The following is a 17,852-nucleotide window of genomic DNA, read 5'->3' as shown; positions in this document are numbered from 1 at the left end:
CACAAACCTACCGACTACCTGTTGCACCTGACTAGGCTGGAGCAACTCTTTCTTTGGCTCAGGATCCCACTCTGAACTGGGAAGCGGTCTATGCTCTCCTGCATTGCCCCCCTTTTCTCCTTCAGTATTCTCGACCTCTCCCCCTGCTCTATTATACGGGGGTGGCCTGTCTGTCAGTAATCTGTTTATCAGGCTGTCCTCTGTTTCGCTCTCATCATCTTCTTCTAGGGGGCTTTTATTTACTGGCGCCTCTAACACTGGGTACAGTTTATTTATTTCCAAATTATGCACTCTCCATCTTTTAGCATCCGCATCCCACCTGGCATCCTGTACTGCCCTTACCGAGCGTTTCACCCTTTCTTGTCGTCTGTTCATATTCCTTTCATGCGCTGCCCTAAGCCATGCATCAAGGGCTTCAAACTGGGTTGGTCTAGGCAAGGGTCTCTTTGAGGTCATGATTGATTTCAATCGATGTAACACCTCTAATCTGAACGTCCCGTACTTCGGGAACGTCAGTTCCTCGTTTCCTTCAGTAATCTTACTCCACTCTGATATCCAAAGGATCGTATGCAACCCAACGTTTACTGCCATGTAACGAGCTGGCGTACCCTCCGGCGGGGCTTCTTCCCCTTCATACGATCCCCGCTTCTCTTTCTTAAACAGCGCTTTCAACCATTTAAAACACTTCATAATTATGCGCACAAAATCCAGCCTCGCTACTCTGTTTACTTCCTGATGACACTCCACCAATCCTGTCGCGGCTTTGCTAGCTTGGCCTATCACAGCGCGGTTTTTCTCCTGTCGGCCAATCACGTCGCGACCCTGTGTGACGTGTTCGCTAGCTGGCCTATCACAGCGCGGTCTTTCTCCGGTCAGCCAATCACTGCGCGACACCACCTGACGTCTCTTTTCTCCGCTTCGCAGCAGCACCCCTCCTTTCTCAACTCGTCTCCCGGTTATGCATGCGTCCCATTCATACACCGAAAAATGACTACTTCCGACCAAGCGGTCACTTCTCTCGACTGTACGTCCACAGTCTATCTGTAATTGTCAACACAACTGACGAGATGTCTATCGTCTCTCTGATAGGTTGCTTACACACACAGTAACTTCCGACCAGCGTCCGTTACTCACGCACTCACTCTTACGTTCCCCCTATCTCGGTCTCTCGGGTGATCAATGGTACCTCATGACCCCCTTCACACTAGTTGACAATTACTCTGGGTGTCCGATACACCCGAACCACTTAAGCTCTCCTTGAACTTAAGATTTCCACCGGTTGCGCGCGCTCACAACCTGTTCCACAGTCACTCTACAGACATTCAACTCCGCCAGACATTACAACATAGACACAATACAAAAACACCGCAATCTAACACGCATAACCCTTTATACTCACTCTCGACCGATACTGCTGCTTTTTCTGTCTCACGTCATCCGGATCTTCATCTGCGGGCTGTTCTTCCGATCATCGATTTCTAGGGGCCTTGGGGTAAGCTAACCTGGCCTAGGTCACCGTCCTCAAGAAGGCAACCATCCTCTATAGCTACCAACTGAAAGGGCGAGATTTTGATCGATACCTTATCTCTATTGATCCAAACCTCGTTCTGGTCGACTGAACCTTTATTGCCTGTCTTGGAAGGAAACAGTACACCTATCTGCAAATTAGTTCACCCAAGAAAGGACTCTACTCTCAAAGATCACGGACAACTTCTAGGTTTCAAAAGTTTATTGTAAAGATATAATGAGCTGCAAATACAAGCATCTCAGAATGAGATTCACGAGATACACAGGTCCAATTACATACATGTGCTCTCGAAAAGCCCTCAGACGAGCAACAGAAATCACTAACACAAGTTCTAAAAATAGCAAAGCTATCAGCATAGACGCATATCTCTCCTTCATTTAGGTTGGAGGAAAACAAACACAGGTTAGGCGTCCCTACCCTGTTCTAGATGGTATCCCTACTTAACCAAATCCCAACCTAACAAAGGTGTCAGCAGTGAATGACCCCCAAGGGAAGTCACCCACTCTAAGTCTCTTGGTGAAAACCTAAAGTTCTCCAGTCATGACCCCTCACTGCCTACCCATCCGCTCTCTAAAGGGTCCTCAGGTCTCTGCTCTAACTCCACCCAGGGGTGCTGTCCCTAATACAAAACAGTCAACAACATTTGAGACGCCCCTTGCGAAACGCCTCTCACGTGGTGCAACTCCAGGCTTTTTCCATGATGCTTTGTATTGGGCCTCAGACGTTAGAGTTGACCTTGCTTCTCAGTCTCTTCTCCGGCCCGCTGATACCCCTTAAACATTCCAGAACCCTCCTCCATGTCTGGGCCGTCTACTGAACAGGCCTCTATTCATTCACTTATAATTGGATTCCCCCTTTCCTGTTGCAGACAGATATCTGCCGCCAAGAACCCAACTCTCATAGACTTCTAAAAAAGCTTGCAACATTTCTCAGCCCAGACATGTACGTGTAAATCAATGCTAAAACATTTCAGGCCTACAATATTTCACATTATGATTATAGCATTCAATTTCTTCATTTAATTAAAGCATGTTAAAACTCTTATTCTATTATTTGGAAAACATTACTCCAAATCATGGCCCATTAATGCAATGACCAAAAACGTTAAACAATCTGTGTCGTGAAAAGAAACACCTTCCCTTTTAGCTCCAGCTCTGGCCCTGAGGCCTACCACGTTCTGCGTTTTACCACAGACCATCTTATATGTTAACAGCTACACGACATAGATTCAAAATAATCACGTCTAATAAAATCATATAATGTCACACATTTCTGTATTAGTTCCACTTCTACTTAAATCTCTATATTAGCTATACATTTAGAATATAATTTCAGATACTATTAGCACTCATGGCATTTCTCTTCATGAATTATGCTCTCTATAGGTAAGTGTGATGTACTCATATATTTATATCAGTTTGCGCTCTCTCAGTACTGATTCTCCTGCATGTACAGCCTGCTGGGCACAGCTTTCAGCCACATTTAGCAGGCAGGATGGGCTGGGCATGCCATTTAGTCACATTCTGTGCAAACAGGCTCTGGGCAGGGTGTGTGGTCTTTATCCTAATAATATCCTTATCCATGTAACCAGATCCCAATATGGCACCCACAGCTTCCCTTTATCAAAGTTTTTTCATTGATATTTTTTTCGTTTTTTCATGCTATACATGTGTCATTTGCTAAAGTAGGAGCTTGCTGTGTGCTGAGTTCAGCCACATAGGTATGGTTATGTGCAGGGAGATTGATCTTAGGCCATGGTCTGTGCTCTATCTCCGTAACCTGCTGCATCGCCCAGGCCATAGTGTGTCCTCCTTCCACACCCTATGTCCATGTTCCCAGAACCCACCAGGCTCAGCTGAAGCAGTGCACAGTCACTTCTCGGTGCAGAGCATGCCCTTTTCCTCTCTATGCACCCAGTTGTCGAACCTCCAAAAACAGCTGGCCTCAGAGGCCATTAACAGCAAATTCTGGGTGTTTGCAGCCCGCTTCACAAAGCCAACAGCCTTGCGGGCCTTCATTCATATTCTGTACTCCTGTCCTCTGTGCCCATTATAATGAATAATCATCTTTATTCGATTTGATAAACAAACCATAAAAGCATATAAATAACAGTCATAAAAAAATGATTCACAGAAATACAGTTTTGCTAAAATGGGCTAATATATAATATCATCCGAGGAAAGTCCTTAACCTACTATGCATATCCTCATTGATGTACTCAGGCCCCCTTTGTGATTCGTAGTTTTAAAGCGGCCTTTAAAAAGTTTGTCACACAATAAAGGGTAAAAACATCAGTTGACATTTTTTAAAACCGCAAAGCTACCCCAGCCTGCCTGAATCTAGCTCGTCTTAACAGCTCTTTCAAAAACAGTTTCCTGGGGTAGGCATAGTACGGGCATAATAAAACTAGGTGAAGTGTGTCCTGCGGAGACTTCATGTCGCAGCCGCAGGGCTCTCTCTCTTCTGAGTTTATAATAAAACCTGCCGGTACTGCCGATAAGTGGTGTATATAATTTAGTCTAAAACGGGTTACCAAAAAACGATCATGGGCATTAGTCATAAAAGTTAAATAAGGTTCTATACCCTGTGACATTTTAACTAAAATATAATCTCTAACCGGGTGTTTCCCCAGTTCAACAGATTCGCGCTGTGCCCATTATAGCAGTGATGGAGTTTTTTTTACCATTGAAGTTCACTGATCTTAATTAATGGTAGGCAAACTGCATCAATCATCTTTAAATTACCATTTCACGATCCAAGATGACACACTCTGCTGCCATCTTGAAATAATCATGATTACTGGCTCATCAAGTATATGATGAACTATCCTTTCTGCCGGCTGATGATTATTACTGATTTAAGATGGCATTCAAGTACCACCATCTTGGATTGAGTAGTGGTCAAAGATGGCCACCAAATCTATATCTTGGATTGTGGACCTCTAGTTCTAGTCCCCTAACTCCATCATTCTCACAAGGAGTGGGGATGTGCTCCTCTGTTGCCACAATAAACATTTTCAATTTAGGCATCCAGGCAGATCACAAGTGTCAGGGTATCCATTAAAGGACTGCAAATTCCAAAATGGTTTGAAGGAAAATTCGCTCTCTTGCTGCTGAACCGATTTATTTTAAGTTGAAATTCTAGTTCATGAACCATTTGTTACCTGGAAGACTGCAAACAATGTACTAATATAAGGGTACAAATGAACAAAACGTTTAACATTTGAAGCTAGCCCTGAGCCGTTTTGTATCCGAGTGCCTCAAAAACTGTTATTATGTTTTTTTTACGGCTGTGTCCAGACAGCCATTGGCACTTGGCGATTAACATGCAAAACACAGTTGATATGTATCTTTAATTAGAAGATTTCACTCTGTGTACCAGGATTTCTCAGAATAATGGCACACGGTGTCAAAACCATCTGAAATGTCACTCGCTTGCCATTTTCCTTTTTTCCTGTATGATTCATCCTGCAAATGTTTCATAATAACTGTTGCGACATGTGCTGCTAGTTTTTGTTCCTCTGTGTGAGTGGGCGTATAGGCCTTTTGTTCATGGCAACAAATTAATATATTTTCCATTGGAAATATGTGGTTGCTATGACAAATGATGCATTTGTGGGCAAGTCAAAAATGTAGTGGTTCACGTGCCAACCTTGTTAGCTTCCCATGTGTCACTAGTCTGAGTTAGTGCTAGTTATATGATGCAGGAGCTAGGTGCCAGTGGTAGCATCACAGGAGACTTACTGCGCACATTATCGATCTACGACTGCAGCAGAATTCCATGTTTTTCCCGTAGGACCCTTGAAATGTTTGCTAAAGCTAGCCTGTGTGCAATTTTTTTTACTTCAGTGTAATCTCACATAAAGTCTAAAACTTTAAGCATCCCTTTTACACCATATACTTTCATAGGTAAATCCTCTCTATCAGTGCTTAATTTGTGCCGGCATTTCCAGTGCTCGGCACTCGCACTAATTTCATAACACCAGCAAGTTTTTATGAGGTCACACCACATGGTGGTGCTCTGTTTCTAATTTTCTGCTGCATTTATCAGAGCAGTGTTAACTTAAAAATGATAAACCTAGCACAAAGATAATGCTGGAATTGTATCCGGCAGACGTAGCAGGGCTGTTAACGGTACCAGCTACAGTGGAGTTCTATGAAATGCCTTGGGCCCTGGCACTTAATTATTCATAAATAATCAGTGACTTCCTTGCCATGCTGTACTTAAAAAAGTATTTTCCACTGTAGCTCCAGGAAAGGTTTATACAGACACACAGATTCAGGCACAAGGATTTAGAAAATATTGAAAGGTAAGTGCATATAAAGAAGTATAGCTGCACTGTTCTTAACTCCACACCAGAAGATATACGTATTGTCACAGTATACATGAGGAGTTGGGCATAGAAAGTCTATATATACTTACCTTTCGATATTTTTGCCCTCAGTCTTTTGGTATGACATTAAGGTACGACAGTATTCCCTACTCAGTTTTCCAGACTCACTCCCCCATCTGCAGTCTTTCGTCCATCTGAAGAAATGTTTTCAAGCACACTCCATTTTACCCTTCAGAGCACCCACATTTGCTACATAATTAGTTGTAAGCCTTGACAATGCTCTGTGATGTGGGGTGGTTTGTCATTCCTGTATTTCATTGGTGAGAACGAGGCTTCACTTGAATGCTTTTGGGAACATTGGGTTCAGAATGACCGCAGACAATCTGGCTTCTTGACATATGTCTGGGGGTACACACTTCCTCACATGTCCTTCCTCCTTTCAGCCTGGCAGTACCCGACGCCCTCTCTTCCAGGCTGTTCCCGATCCCCTTGTCTGGACAGGTCCTACCCCCTCCTTTCAAAAAAAGTCCTGATCTTCTCTGCTCCAAGCTGTTTTATTACATTCTCTGACCACCAGTACTGCTCCTCTCCGCTTCTAGGTTTTCCCAGTAGTTTCTTCCTCTACCCATTGTGTCTTCTGTTTCTCACATCTTAGCTCTCTCACCCCTTAACACAACACACGTGTTCCTTGCCTGCCTCACCTTTATTGTTACTACCAACTGGTTCCCTCGCCCTCTGGGTGTGGACAGTGCGGACAAACTCTGGCTGGACAGAACACAGCGCAGACCACATCTGCCTTCTATCTGGAGCTCATGTGCTTATGACACTCTGCACCAGGACACCCCACATGCTCTCATACAAGAACAAACATTAAGAGAAAACTCCTATCATAAAACCAACCCAGCACAAATGGAACACGAATTGGCTATTACAGCATCCAACAGCACTGGCTACCACCAGCAATTGCCTTGCACACACACATATAGAGCTGCGATGCCAATGGCATGCCTGCCGTGTGCCTTGGTTCAGGGACCGGTCACACATGCAGCTAACCAAGTAACACACCGTCACAGTACTTAACACATCTTCCAAGTCCAACCAGACCCTGGTCTGCACTGGAGGAAAGCTCTGATCTGTTTGGAATATTCAGCCCTGGGCTTCCATTGTGCTACAGCGCCGTACCAGTGGCAGAAAGAGTGCCATAGAGATGGCAATAATGTAGTGCTGTCATTATGTTTATTGATTTAGCCCTTTTCTAGAGCATATACAAAACCAAAGGATGACAGTGCTTTCCTTAGACTTATTAGATATACAATAGACACGGGAAAGTGAGAGATGTTAAAAAAATTATCGGGCGAATGCAATCCCCCTATTGACCTCTGTTGAAGGAGAGGCAATTTCAGGCGGCATCCAGCCAAAATAAATCCATTTTTGGCTTCCAAAATCGGGAATCTGCCTCCTGAGTCTGGCCTATTGGGATGTATGTATTACCACCGGTACATGTGTTAGTGAAAGCTCGCCCAAAACGTGAACATGTAAGGACACTTCTGTAGGGGAATACTCATATAGTAATAAATAAATGTAGAGCATGACAGCTGACTGCTAATATATTCAACACATTTGTATAGAGCACAAAGTTGCAAAAACAAGTTTCCTGTTAGACAGTGTCATATTTAGAGATAAGGGATCTAATGTTCGGAGGGATTAATTAGGTCCCTTCCTTTCAGAAGTCTGAGGATGGATACAAGGTGGGGATTTAGAGGCCTTTGGTTTATTCTAAGTGGAGGCTGTGTTTGACTAAAAGGGTTTTTTGCAGCTTCTTAGAGGGCACATTTAGCCCAAGGGTATTAGACAAAGCAGGATTAAGTGATGTGCCCAGGATCACAGGATGTTGTGCTGATGCTGGGACTAGAGACTGGTTCCTCAGTTCGAACGTCGGCAGCTCTGGCCGTTAGTCACATCTCTGCTGCTTTTTCTATTTCAAAGGAGGATATTATACTGATTTCGAATGGTACGGAGTTCAATACCTAGGAGCATTTTTAAGAGAAAGATTGCTCCGTGGTTTTAGATTTCTCCATAGTTGAAACCTTGAGGACTGGTTCAGAGCTCCTCAGTTACTGACCTACTAAGATCTATAGCTTCTTCAGAGGTAGCTCAGCGTGCTTTCATCGGTGGCCTTTGAGTGAATAATTAGATTAAATTAGTCAGTAAGAATTGGCCGTTTCTCGCATTTTTTTTAGGGGCCAACGCACATTCTTGTTTTTGTTACAACGCAGGTGGGGCAACATATGCCTCCCACTTCTGACCCCAAGCATGTGGAAAGAGTTTGGAACCTGACCTTGTCTGTGGCTCTCTCCTGGATGGCTCGCGCTATGCCACGGTTGGCACGACTCTCAGGGTCACTCCTCAGGTCTTTCAGGGGAGCCCTCTCATTCTGGGGCAACGCCGAGCATTTTATAGCGACGTAAAAATAGGTTGAGTGGTAAAATACCATTAATAATAAAAACACGGAGAACAGTTGCTGCCCAATCGTCAGGTGGTTACAGTCGGAATCCAGAGTCCACCCCGTGGTACTACCCTGCTCTGCCACTGAGCGGCCCGCCCTCCCGGCTCGTGCCCCTGACAGCCTCATTATTATCCCCTCGCGCTCCCTCCGCGCGCCTCTCCGTCAGTGTCTCGGTGCACAGGTCTCATCCCCAAACAGGCCGCGCGGCAGAGGTTATGTTTTTCAATAACATCCGCTGTTTTTCTAATGCACCTCTCTCCACTGGCAGCTTTGCATTGGACAGAGTTACAGTATTTAGATAAGTTAATTGATATCCCAGGTTTGTCCCACAGAATACGAGTAACTACCCAGGGCGCGCCTGACAAGCGCTTCTATTTACTGAAGACAAGGCCCGAGTGTGCAGCCTCCGGCGCGGGGGTGGTCCTCCGCTCCGCTGCGCCCCCATATGCTTTTTGTTTGGGAAGAAAGCAGCCACTGTTGTGGGACTGCTACACAAGGTATTCTTTTTCAGTGATGTTACCCCCTCGGGGGAGATATCACGCAGACGCGCCTAATTCTAATAAGACCTGTGGGGCTTCTATTGTTTAACGGTTCTGCAGGGGAAAGAAGAGCAAAAACAGAAAGTGTAACTCAAGAAACGGCATGAAGCGCCACATGGTGTTACCACGGTTGTTTTTCTAGACAGACAGTAGTAAACGGGTTGCTTCCACGTTAAGCACAGGGGCGTAGCCACCGTTGGTGCAGCAGGTGTAGTGGCGCCAGGGTCCTTGGCCCTGAAAGCGCCAATGGACCCTAGGAATGCTGTAGTTTACTAACCCAAGAGCAGTCAAAGGGGCCATTTTAATTGCAGGCACCATGGCCAATGGCCCCTTTGCACAGCTTTACACCCCCAAAACCTGAGTAACTCGTTTTCGCGTAAACCGTGTCATACCCAGTCATGGTCTGAATGCACCTCCGTGTTTATGATTGCTGCCAGCTCCGAGCTGGAAACGCACAGCGCGAGTAATTTCTCCCCTTCTTTCTTGGGAAGAAATAAACATTCACCCCATAGGCCCAGGTTGCTGTCGTAGTAAGACAACTGGAAGATTGTGAATAGTGAACACCCACATCAAGGAATTCGGGAAATTGGATTATCTGTGCGCACTTCAGAGACTCGGCCTTTGGAATGTACCCATCCCCACTGAGTCAGTTCTCCAGCCCTGGGATGGAATCTGAAAATGCCCCAATAGCCCTCCAGCCCTTTCCCCTGCAGACAGACAGTGGCTGGAGGTTTTTCGGGTTGTAGTTCACAGAAAGTAGCTCATTTGCTTGTTCTGTTTTTCATTAGAGTTGTCACTCTTTTATTCCCTCATTCATTGCTTGGGGACATATTACCTCACTTAATCATTACCTCCCTCACACACTGTCATTGAATCCCCACTCTTCACTCACATATTCTTTTGGTCACATACTACATTGTTTATCCATTGATGCTCTCAGTTATCTGACTAATGTTCTAGCTCACTCAGTGCTTTGTTCACTTAGTCCCTCACACATTGATTCCCTCACTCACTCTTTTCTCACCTACTAAATCCCTTGCTTACTCATTATTTCATTCCCTCATTGACACATTTACTCACTTCCTTCCTCACTCATTTCTTGTTTACTAATTTCTTTGTTTTTTAATTTCCTTCATCTTCCTTGCTCTCTCATTGCCTCTTTCTCTTATTCGCTCACTCTCTTACTGCAGGTTTTTGTCCATAATAGATAAGCTCTACGTTTTTTAAGCATCATTTATTAATCCAAGGGGCAGATTTTCTAACATTTTACACTGTGTTCACTAATTCGCAAAAGTGACACAAAGCAGTACAGAATGCTTATTTTGAATTTACTTTCAAGCGTAAAGCAAGTTTTGCACTGGAAAGTTGCCTGAAAGACACACAAAGTAGCACATTACTTTTCATTGGGGCGTTACAATGGTGGTACAAGGGCGTTCCATGCAGCCATCCCTGGGCTTTGACACAAAGCCTTATTTTCTAACAATAGTAGACTGGGTTTTGTACCAAAATAATACCTTTTTGAGAATGACGTTGAAATGTAGAAATTATTTTATTCCTCCAAACTTTTCCAACTTTGCATGTATGCTGCACTGTACAGCACACTTCGAATGTGGGAAAAGTTTAAAAGTTTTTCTAGGCATAGTATTTTGTACTGGAAAAGTACCTTTGCAGTACAAAGTCTGTGCTAGACATCAAGCACACAGCCTTGCACTATAGAGCAAACGTGTGTGTGTGGTACTAAGTATCCTGATTGTGCCCCAGCGCCAATGAGTAAGCAGGACAGCACCATATATTAATAGATATGGCTCAGGCATGCTCTTCCCCTCTACTGCAACGAAGAGCAGCAACTTTGGTTGCTTCACTGCATTGTGTGAATGCCCCACATTCAAATATAGCAGACCTTGTACTTTTTTAAAGCAGAAAAGGAAATTCAGTCTTACTCTTTTGAAGTGGAACCATCTCGTTTTGTCATTAAGTACAAAAACACACTGCTTGAATGATGATATATATTCCAGAACATTTATCTTTACTGACAATATGAGCTGCAAAGCAGAATTATGGTACATGCTAATTCAGCATATATAGTTGAAAGATATCCGTCTTTCAGACCTCCATCCTCCTTTGCTGCCTCTTAAGAAAGGGGTGCCAAAAACAACTATGTAGTACATGTGATGTCAAAAGGGCCTCTCACTAAATACATGTGGCTCATTTTTCTGGAAGTGTCTTCTTTATGCTTAGCAAGAAACTTGTCAACAGCTAAAACCATAGGAAGGTGGGTGAGGAAAACCTTGCGGTGGGCTCAGGTCTAGGCCGGTCGGTTCTTTGGGGAATGGAATGATGGAGTGATCTTCCGCTATCCAGTCTTGCAAAGAGCCTTGATGGAACTCACAATTTTCTTGTACACACTTATAGACTCACCCTTCGACCCAGGCTCCTGAACACCACTGGACTCGCTACACACATCTTGTATGAACACATCTACCAGGGCTGTTTTTAGCACCCATCCACTACAACGGGCTGGTTGTTGTCGGTCCCTTTCACAGATTGGCAGAATCAGAAAAAGACAGACACTTTTTCATCTTAGTCCATGCACTCTTAATATATAGGTGAGTATCCATAAAAAGCACTGGCCTAGCTATATATTATCAAAGAACAGGAAATGAAGAAGCCTGGATACCCTCATGGGAGAAAAGTAGCGCTCTACAAATCTACTGATTGATTGATTGATTGATTGAAGAAACAATTTATCATATCAGGTGTCAGCCCCTCCCTTCATCTCCAGATTCCATCCTATCAAACAGGGAGGGCCGCAGGGCGCTGCGTTAAGTCCAACGCTTTTCAACCTGTATGTTTAGCCCCTAGCTGAGGTAGCCGAGAGGAGAGGGTTGACTATAGTGTCATATGCTGATGACACACAACTAGTTGTCACCCTCTCCGATGACTGAACGACGCTGCAAAATTCCGGAGCGGTCTCGCGGACGTCGCAGGGTGGATGACGGGCCACTGTCTCCAGCTCAATGCCAGCAAGTCTGAGGTCTTGCTGGTCGGCAAAGACCAGGAGCTGTGGAGTGAACAGTGGTGGCCCACCACCGTGGGACCCACCCCCAAACAGGTGGTGAGGAACCTTGGGGTCTGGGTGGACTCAGCCTTGAGTTTTCAAACCCAGACCAAGAAGGTGGCTGCGACATGCTTTGGCATCCTGCGCGGGCTTAAACCCATGCTGGGCTTTTTAGACCCTTCCATCCGACAGATGATTGTCCAGGCATCCGTGCTGGCGAGATTGGACTATGCCAGCTCGCTATACTTGGGGGCCAACAAGACGGAGATTGTGAGACTTCAGAGAGTCCAAAATGTGGCTGCCAGAACTCTTCTAGGCCTGCCTCGCAGCTGCTCCACCTCCACCGCTATCCGTTAGCTTCACTGGCTGCCAATGGCAAAACGGGTGGAGTTTAAGACTCTGTTTTGCGTTTAGGATCCTGAACTCCCTGGCTCCTGGCATTCTGGTTGGCCTGCTCTCTGCCTATGCCCCCTCCCGTCACCTTTGCTCAGCAGGTCAACACATTGCAGTTGTTCCCCGGGTTAGGAGGGCTCACGCCGGTGGACGCTCCTTTCGCACTCTGGCAGCTAAGCTGTGGAATGCTCTTCCTGTTTACATCCGGAGCTTAGACAACTACCTGACATTCCGGAAAGCTCTGAAAACTCATCTTTTCCCATCTCTCTAGGTGCGGTAGTTTCTCGGGCCTCTCTTCTGCCCTCTTTGATGGACTTTTTGCTGTCAGTGGCCTTTATTGCTTTTAGCGCCGGGACGCCCCTTTGCTGAGGCAGCTGTTGCTCTCTACAAATCAGCCTAAAAAAAAGAACTTCTCTAGAATCCTTGCCTTGTCAGGTCCATACAACACTCGGTTGTTCTCTGGCCTGTCAGACATCATGTGACCTAATTTAAGACCATGTATCACCTTCCTCAACCCCCACCCCACACTCCTGTGCCCTGCCTCACCTCTGATCTACCTCTTACAAGCACCTTAAAGGAGTGAAGGGCCTTCCTCCCCTCTGTTTGTTCCTTGCAGACCGGTGTGATGGTGGGTCTAACTAGCTTATGCTTGCTGACTCAGCATTTAGACTTGTGGATTCAATGAATGGAGCTCTTCAGTTTTGAATCCTCTGTTCTTCTATGTCCATTTTTTGTCTTTATTATTAAGGACTGAGTGGTGCGTAACTAAAGTGCAGGGCTATTAATGAAAGGGGCAATTTTAAGCATTTTCACAGTTTGAAAATCTTTGCCAGTTGGTGAGTGTTTAGAATGTTGGTTTTCTAATTAAAAGGCAAACCAAAGTCCTTAAGCATTGCCCGTGTTTATGGACCTGTCCCACAGTTGTAGGAAGCTACACGTGCAAATCTGGGCCTGTCTTTACAGAAGAAAGGAATGCATGGCTTCCCATGGTATTCACCTTCTCTCTTCTGTGTGGTGTCCAGGTAGGGGCGATCAGGAGAACAGTGGGCACAGTTGCAAAACACTCTACTGGATCCTGACCATCATTTAATGAGTTCCTGAAAGTAGTACTTGCCGAAGATGGGGATTGGAATGTGAGGCCTTTCATATCTTTGAAACTGAAGATGGCTTGACACAGAAGGATAATGGCTACCTGGTCTTCCTGTTTGACTGTCCTGGGGTGTCCACTTCATGTGCATTCAGACTCTTTCCGTAGAACACACTTGTTCCTATAGAACATACCTGTTGTCCACTTCACATGCATTCAGACTTTTTCCCTAGAACACACCTGTTGTCCACTTCAATTGCATTCAGACTCTTTCTATAGAGCACAATGTTTGCCCCCCACTGCACACACATTCAGGCTCTTTCCATAGAACACACCTGTTGCCCACATCACATGCATTTACACTCTCTCCATTTAAAGTGCACACTACCACCTATTGCCCACTTTACACTCATTCAGGCTCTTCCCATTGAACTCCCCTGCTGTCCACTTCACACGCATTCAGACTCTTTCTATTGAACACACCTGTTTTCCACTTCCCACGCATTCAGACTCTTTCCGTAGACCACACCTCTTGTCCACATCATGTGTATATAAGCTCTTTCCATAGAACGCAGCTTTTGCCCATTTCACATGCATCCAGACTCTTTCCATAGAACACACCTGTTGCCCGTTTCCCAAGCATTCAAACTCTTTAGACAGAATACAGCTGTTGCCCACTTCACGTGCACTCAACTGTTTCCATACAGCATAACTGTTTTCCACTTCACGTGCATTCAGACACTTTCCATAGAACACACCTGTTTCTCATTCACACGCATTCAGACTTTTTCCACAGAACATACCTGCTGTTCACTTCATGTGCATTCAGACTCTTTCCACTGAACACACCTTTTGCCCACTGCACACGCTTTGTCTCTTCCCATAGAAAACTCCTGTTGTTCACTTCACATGCATTCAGATTCTTTCCATGGAACACACTTGCTGCTCACTCCCCATACATTCATACTCTTTCCATAGAACACCTGTTTCTGCTTCACACGTATTCAGACTCTTCCCCGTAGAACACACCTGTTGCCCATGTCACATGCATTAAAACTCTTTCCATAGAATAACCTGTTGCCCACTACAAACGCATTAAGACTCTTTCCATAGAACGCATCTGTTGTCTACTTCACATGCATTTAGATTCCATCCATAGAACACACCTGTTACTCACTTCACACACATTCAGACTCTAGCTATAGAACACACCTGTTGCTCACTTCATGTACATTCGGACTCTTTCCATAGAACAATTCTGTGTCCAGAGAACACACCATATTTTCGACTTCACACACATTCAGACTTTTTCCGCAGAACTCACCTGTTGTCCACTTCCATTGTATTCAGACTCTATCCGTAGAACACACCTGTTGCCTATGTCACATGCATTAAGACTCTTTCCATAGAATAACCTGTTGCCCACTACACACGCATTCAGACTCTTTCCATAGAACACATCTGTTGTCCACTTCACATGCATTTAGATTCCATCTACAGAACACACCTGTTACTCACTTCACACCCATTCAGACTCTAGCTATAGAACACACCTGTTGCTCACTTCATGTACATTCAGACTCTTTCCATAGAACAATCCTGTGTCTAGAGAACACACCTATTGTCGACTTCACACACATTCAGACTCTTTCCGTAGAACTCACCTGTTGTCCACTTCACATGTATTCAGACTCTATCCGTAGAACACACCTGTTGCCCATGTCACATGCATTAAGACTCTTTCCATAGAATAACCTGTTGCCCACTACAAACGCATTCAGACTCTTTCCATAGAACACATCTGTTGTCCACTTCACATGTATTTAGTTTCCATTCATAGAACACACCTGTTGCTCACTTCATGTACATTCAGACTCTTTCCATAGAACAATTCTGTGTCCAGAGAACACACCTATTGTCGACTTCACACACATTCAGACTCTTTCCATAGAACACATCTGTTGTCCACTTCACATGCATTCAGATTCCATCCATAGAACACACCTGTTACTCACTTCACACACATTCAGACTCTAGCTATAGAACACACCTGTTGCTCACTTCATGTACATTCAGACTCTTTCCATAGAACAATCCTGTGCCCAGAGAACACACCTATTGTCGATTTCACACACATTCAGACTCTTTCCGTAGAACTCACCTGTTGTCCACTTCACTTGTATTCAGACTCTATCCGTAGAACACATCTGTTGCCTATGTCACATGCATTAAGACTCTTTCCATAGAATAACCTGTTGCCCACCTGTTGCCCACTCAAACGCATTCAGACTCTTTCCATAGAACATATCTGTTGTCCACTTCACATGCATTTAGATTCCATCCATAGAACACACCTGTTACTCACTTCACACACATTCAGACTCTAGCTATAGAACACATGTCGACAGATGACGTAATCGGATTTATTTAATTTTCCCTATACTGTCATCTGTCGACATCCCCCACCCGCCTCACCGTGCTTATCTGCAATGGCCGCTGCTTCTCAGATCACATGTATTAAGGCTCTTTCCATAGAACACACCTGTTGCCCATGTCACATGCACACCGACTCTTACCATAGACCAATCCTGTTGCCCACTTCACACGCATTTAGACTCTTTCCATAGAACATACCTGCTGCTCATTCCATACACATTGAAACTCTTTCCATAAAACACTCCTGTTGCCCACTTCACACACATTTAGGCTCTTGCTATAGAACACACCTGTTGCTCACTACACGGGCATTCAGACTCTTTCCATAGAACACACCTATTTCCGTAGAACACGCTTGTTGCCCTCTTCACACACATTCATACTGTTTCCGCAGAACACACCTGTTGCCCACTTCCCTAGCATTCAGACTCTTTCCATAGAACACACCTGTCATCCACTTCATACACATTCAGACTCTTTTCATGTAGCACACCTGTTGCCCATGTTCTGTGCATTCCGTCTTTCCATAGATGAAAACTGTTGTCCACGTTACACGCATTCAGACTCTTTCCATAGAACACACTTGATGCCCACTTAACATGTATTCAGACTTTTTCCACAGAACATACCTGTAGCCCACTTCAGAAACTTTTAGACTCTTTTTAGCTGCCACCACACAAGTGGATGCTCAAATTATGATCAAGACTATTGCAGTGTGTTATTCGACTCATGGTTTTCTTCCATTATATATTGTGTGCTTCGTAATGTATGCTTATATAAAAGAGTGTGTAAATGTATGTGTGCCTCTGTGCAATGGCTTCAGAGCACTTCAGTGGTATGGGGCTGTCACTATGACTGAGAGCACTTATGTGCGAGTATTTCCGATGAGAGCCTTTACTGCTTTACTACGTAACATTAGCACATTTGAAAACATGCTAGTGTCACTTATAGATCACCTTCTGTTGGAGAAAACACATGTTCTGGATTGCGGATTAAGACATCTGCACAAGAAGTATGTTGCTCACTTCATTGTAATGCAGCGTCCCCTAATGTGGCAAACCCTGTTTCCATTCACAGCATGTGGTTTCGCAACAACGCCTTCTGAGCCACGAAGAATCCATGAACCTGCTTAGCCTGTACACCTCCCCTTCTCTACCAAATATCACCCTGGGACTTCCGGCAGCATCCTCTCCACTCACTGTAAGTACCAGCCCTCTTCATGTGACTATCCAGTTATTGGAGCCAAGGTAAGCTGTTTGCCTCAGATCAGATACCATTCGCAATGCCCATTCAGTTTGTGCTAAGGTTTTGGAAATACAAATTTTACTGTCAAATCCTACTTCCTGGGGAATTTTTTAGCAAAAGTAGAAAAAAAAACCTTCTGTAATATGGTAGAAGACAACTTTTCAGACCACTTCTATTGTTTTGCGTGAACTCTCCGACTGTAATGTATACACGCCAAAGAATTCCTAATTGTTGCAGTAAGGAAGGCTTTGCTTGCTTCTGGCGCACATTTTTCAATGGGAAAACGATTGCTGGCAACTCCTTTACACACTAGAGCACGACAAACAATATATGCAGCATTGAGTTAATTAGACACACAAAATGCGCAGTGCTGTGCTTAAAATACTCTGGATTGTAAAAAAAGTGCCACTCTGCATCTCTTTGGCTGAAGGAGCGCTTCTTCGGTGAATATTTCTATCATGGTATGGGAGACTATGTTGCTGTGTCCATACATTTCAATCTGACTGCTCAGGCAGAAGCATCTGTTAAATGAGTTGAGGGTCTTAGTGTAGATTTAAGCAAGGTGCTGATAGACCTCCCTAAAAACTGCTCTTCAATCAGGACTAGATTACCCCTGGGTGGCATCCTGGGATATGCCAAGCCCAACTCCCTTCCATAGTCGTTCCCCTCACGCGCACATCTGGCCCCTCTGGAGGAGAGCTTGGTATTGAAAGTGAGGTATAGGAAC

The 17,852-nt window shown here is 44.6% G+C and overlaps 1 protein-coding gene across 2 annotated transcripts in view; it reads left to right on the top strand.

Moving 5' to 3' along the window:
- Nucleotides 1–17,852, top strand: part of HDAC9 (histone deacetylase 9) — a 2,824,806-nt gene that overhangs the window by 306,569 nt on the left and 2,500,385 nt on the right. For both annotated transcript variants that reach the window (XM_078663676.1, XM_078663675.1), the window contains one exon: nt 16,958–17,080. In XM_078663676.1, coding sequence (XP_078519802.1) covers nt 16,958–17,080 — 123 coding nt within the window. The remainder of the gene's footprint in view (nt 1–16,957; nt 17,081–17,852) is intronic.

Source organism: Lissotriton helveticus, chromosome 10, assembly GCF_964261635.1.
Source record: "Lissotriton helveticus chromosome 10, aLisHel1.1, whole genome shotgun sequence".
Taxonomy (NCBI): Eukaryota; Metazoa; Chordata; class Amphibia; order Caudata; family Salamandridae; genus Lissotriton; species Lissotriton helveticus.
Note: the sequence above shows the minus strand (reverse complement) of the source record. Positions and strands in the feature narration are given on the sequence as shown.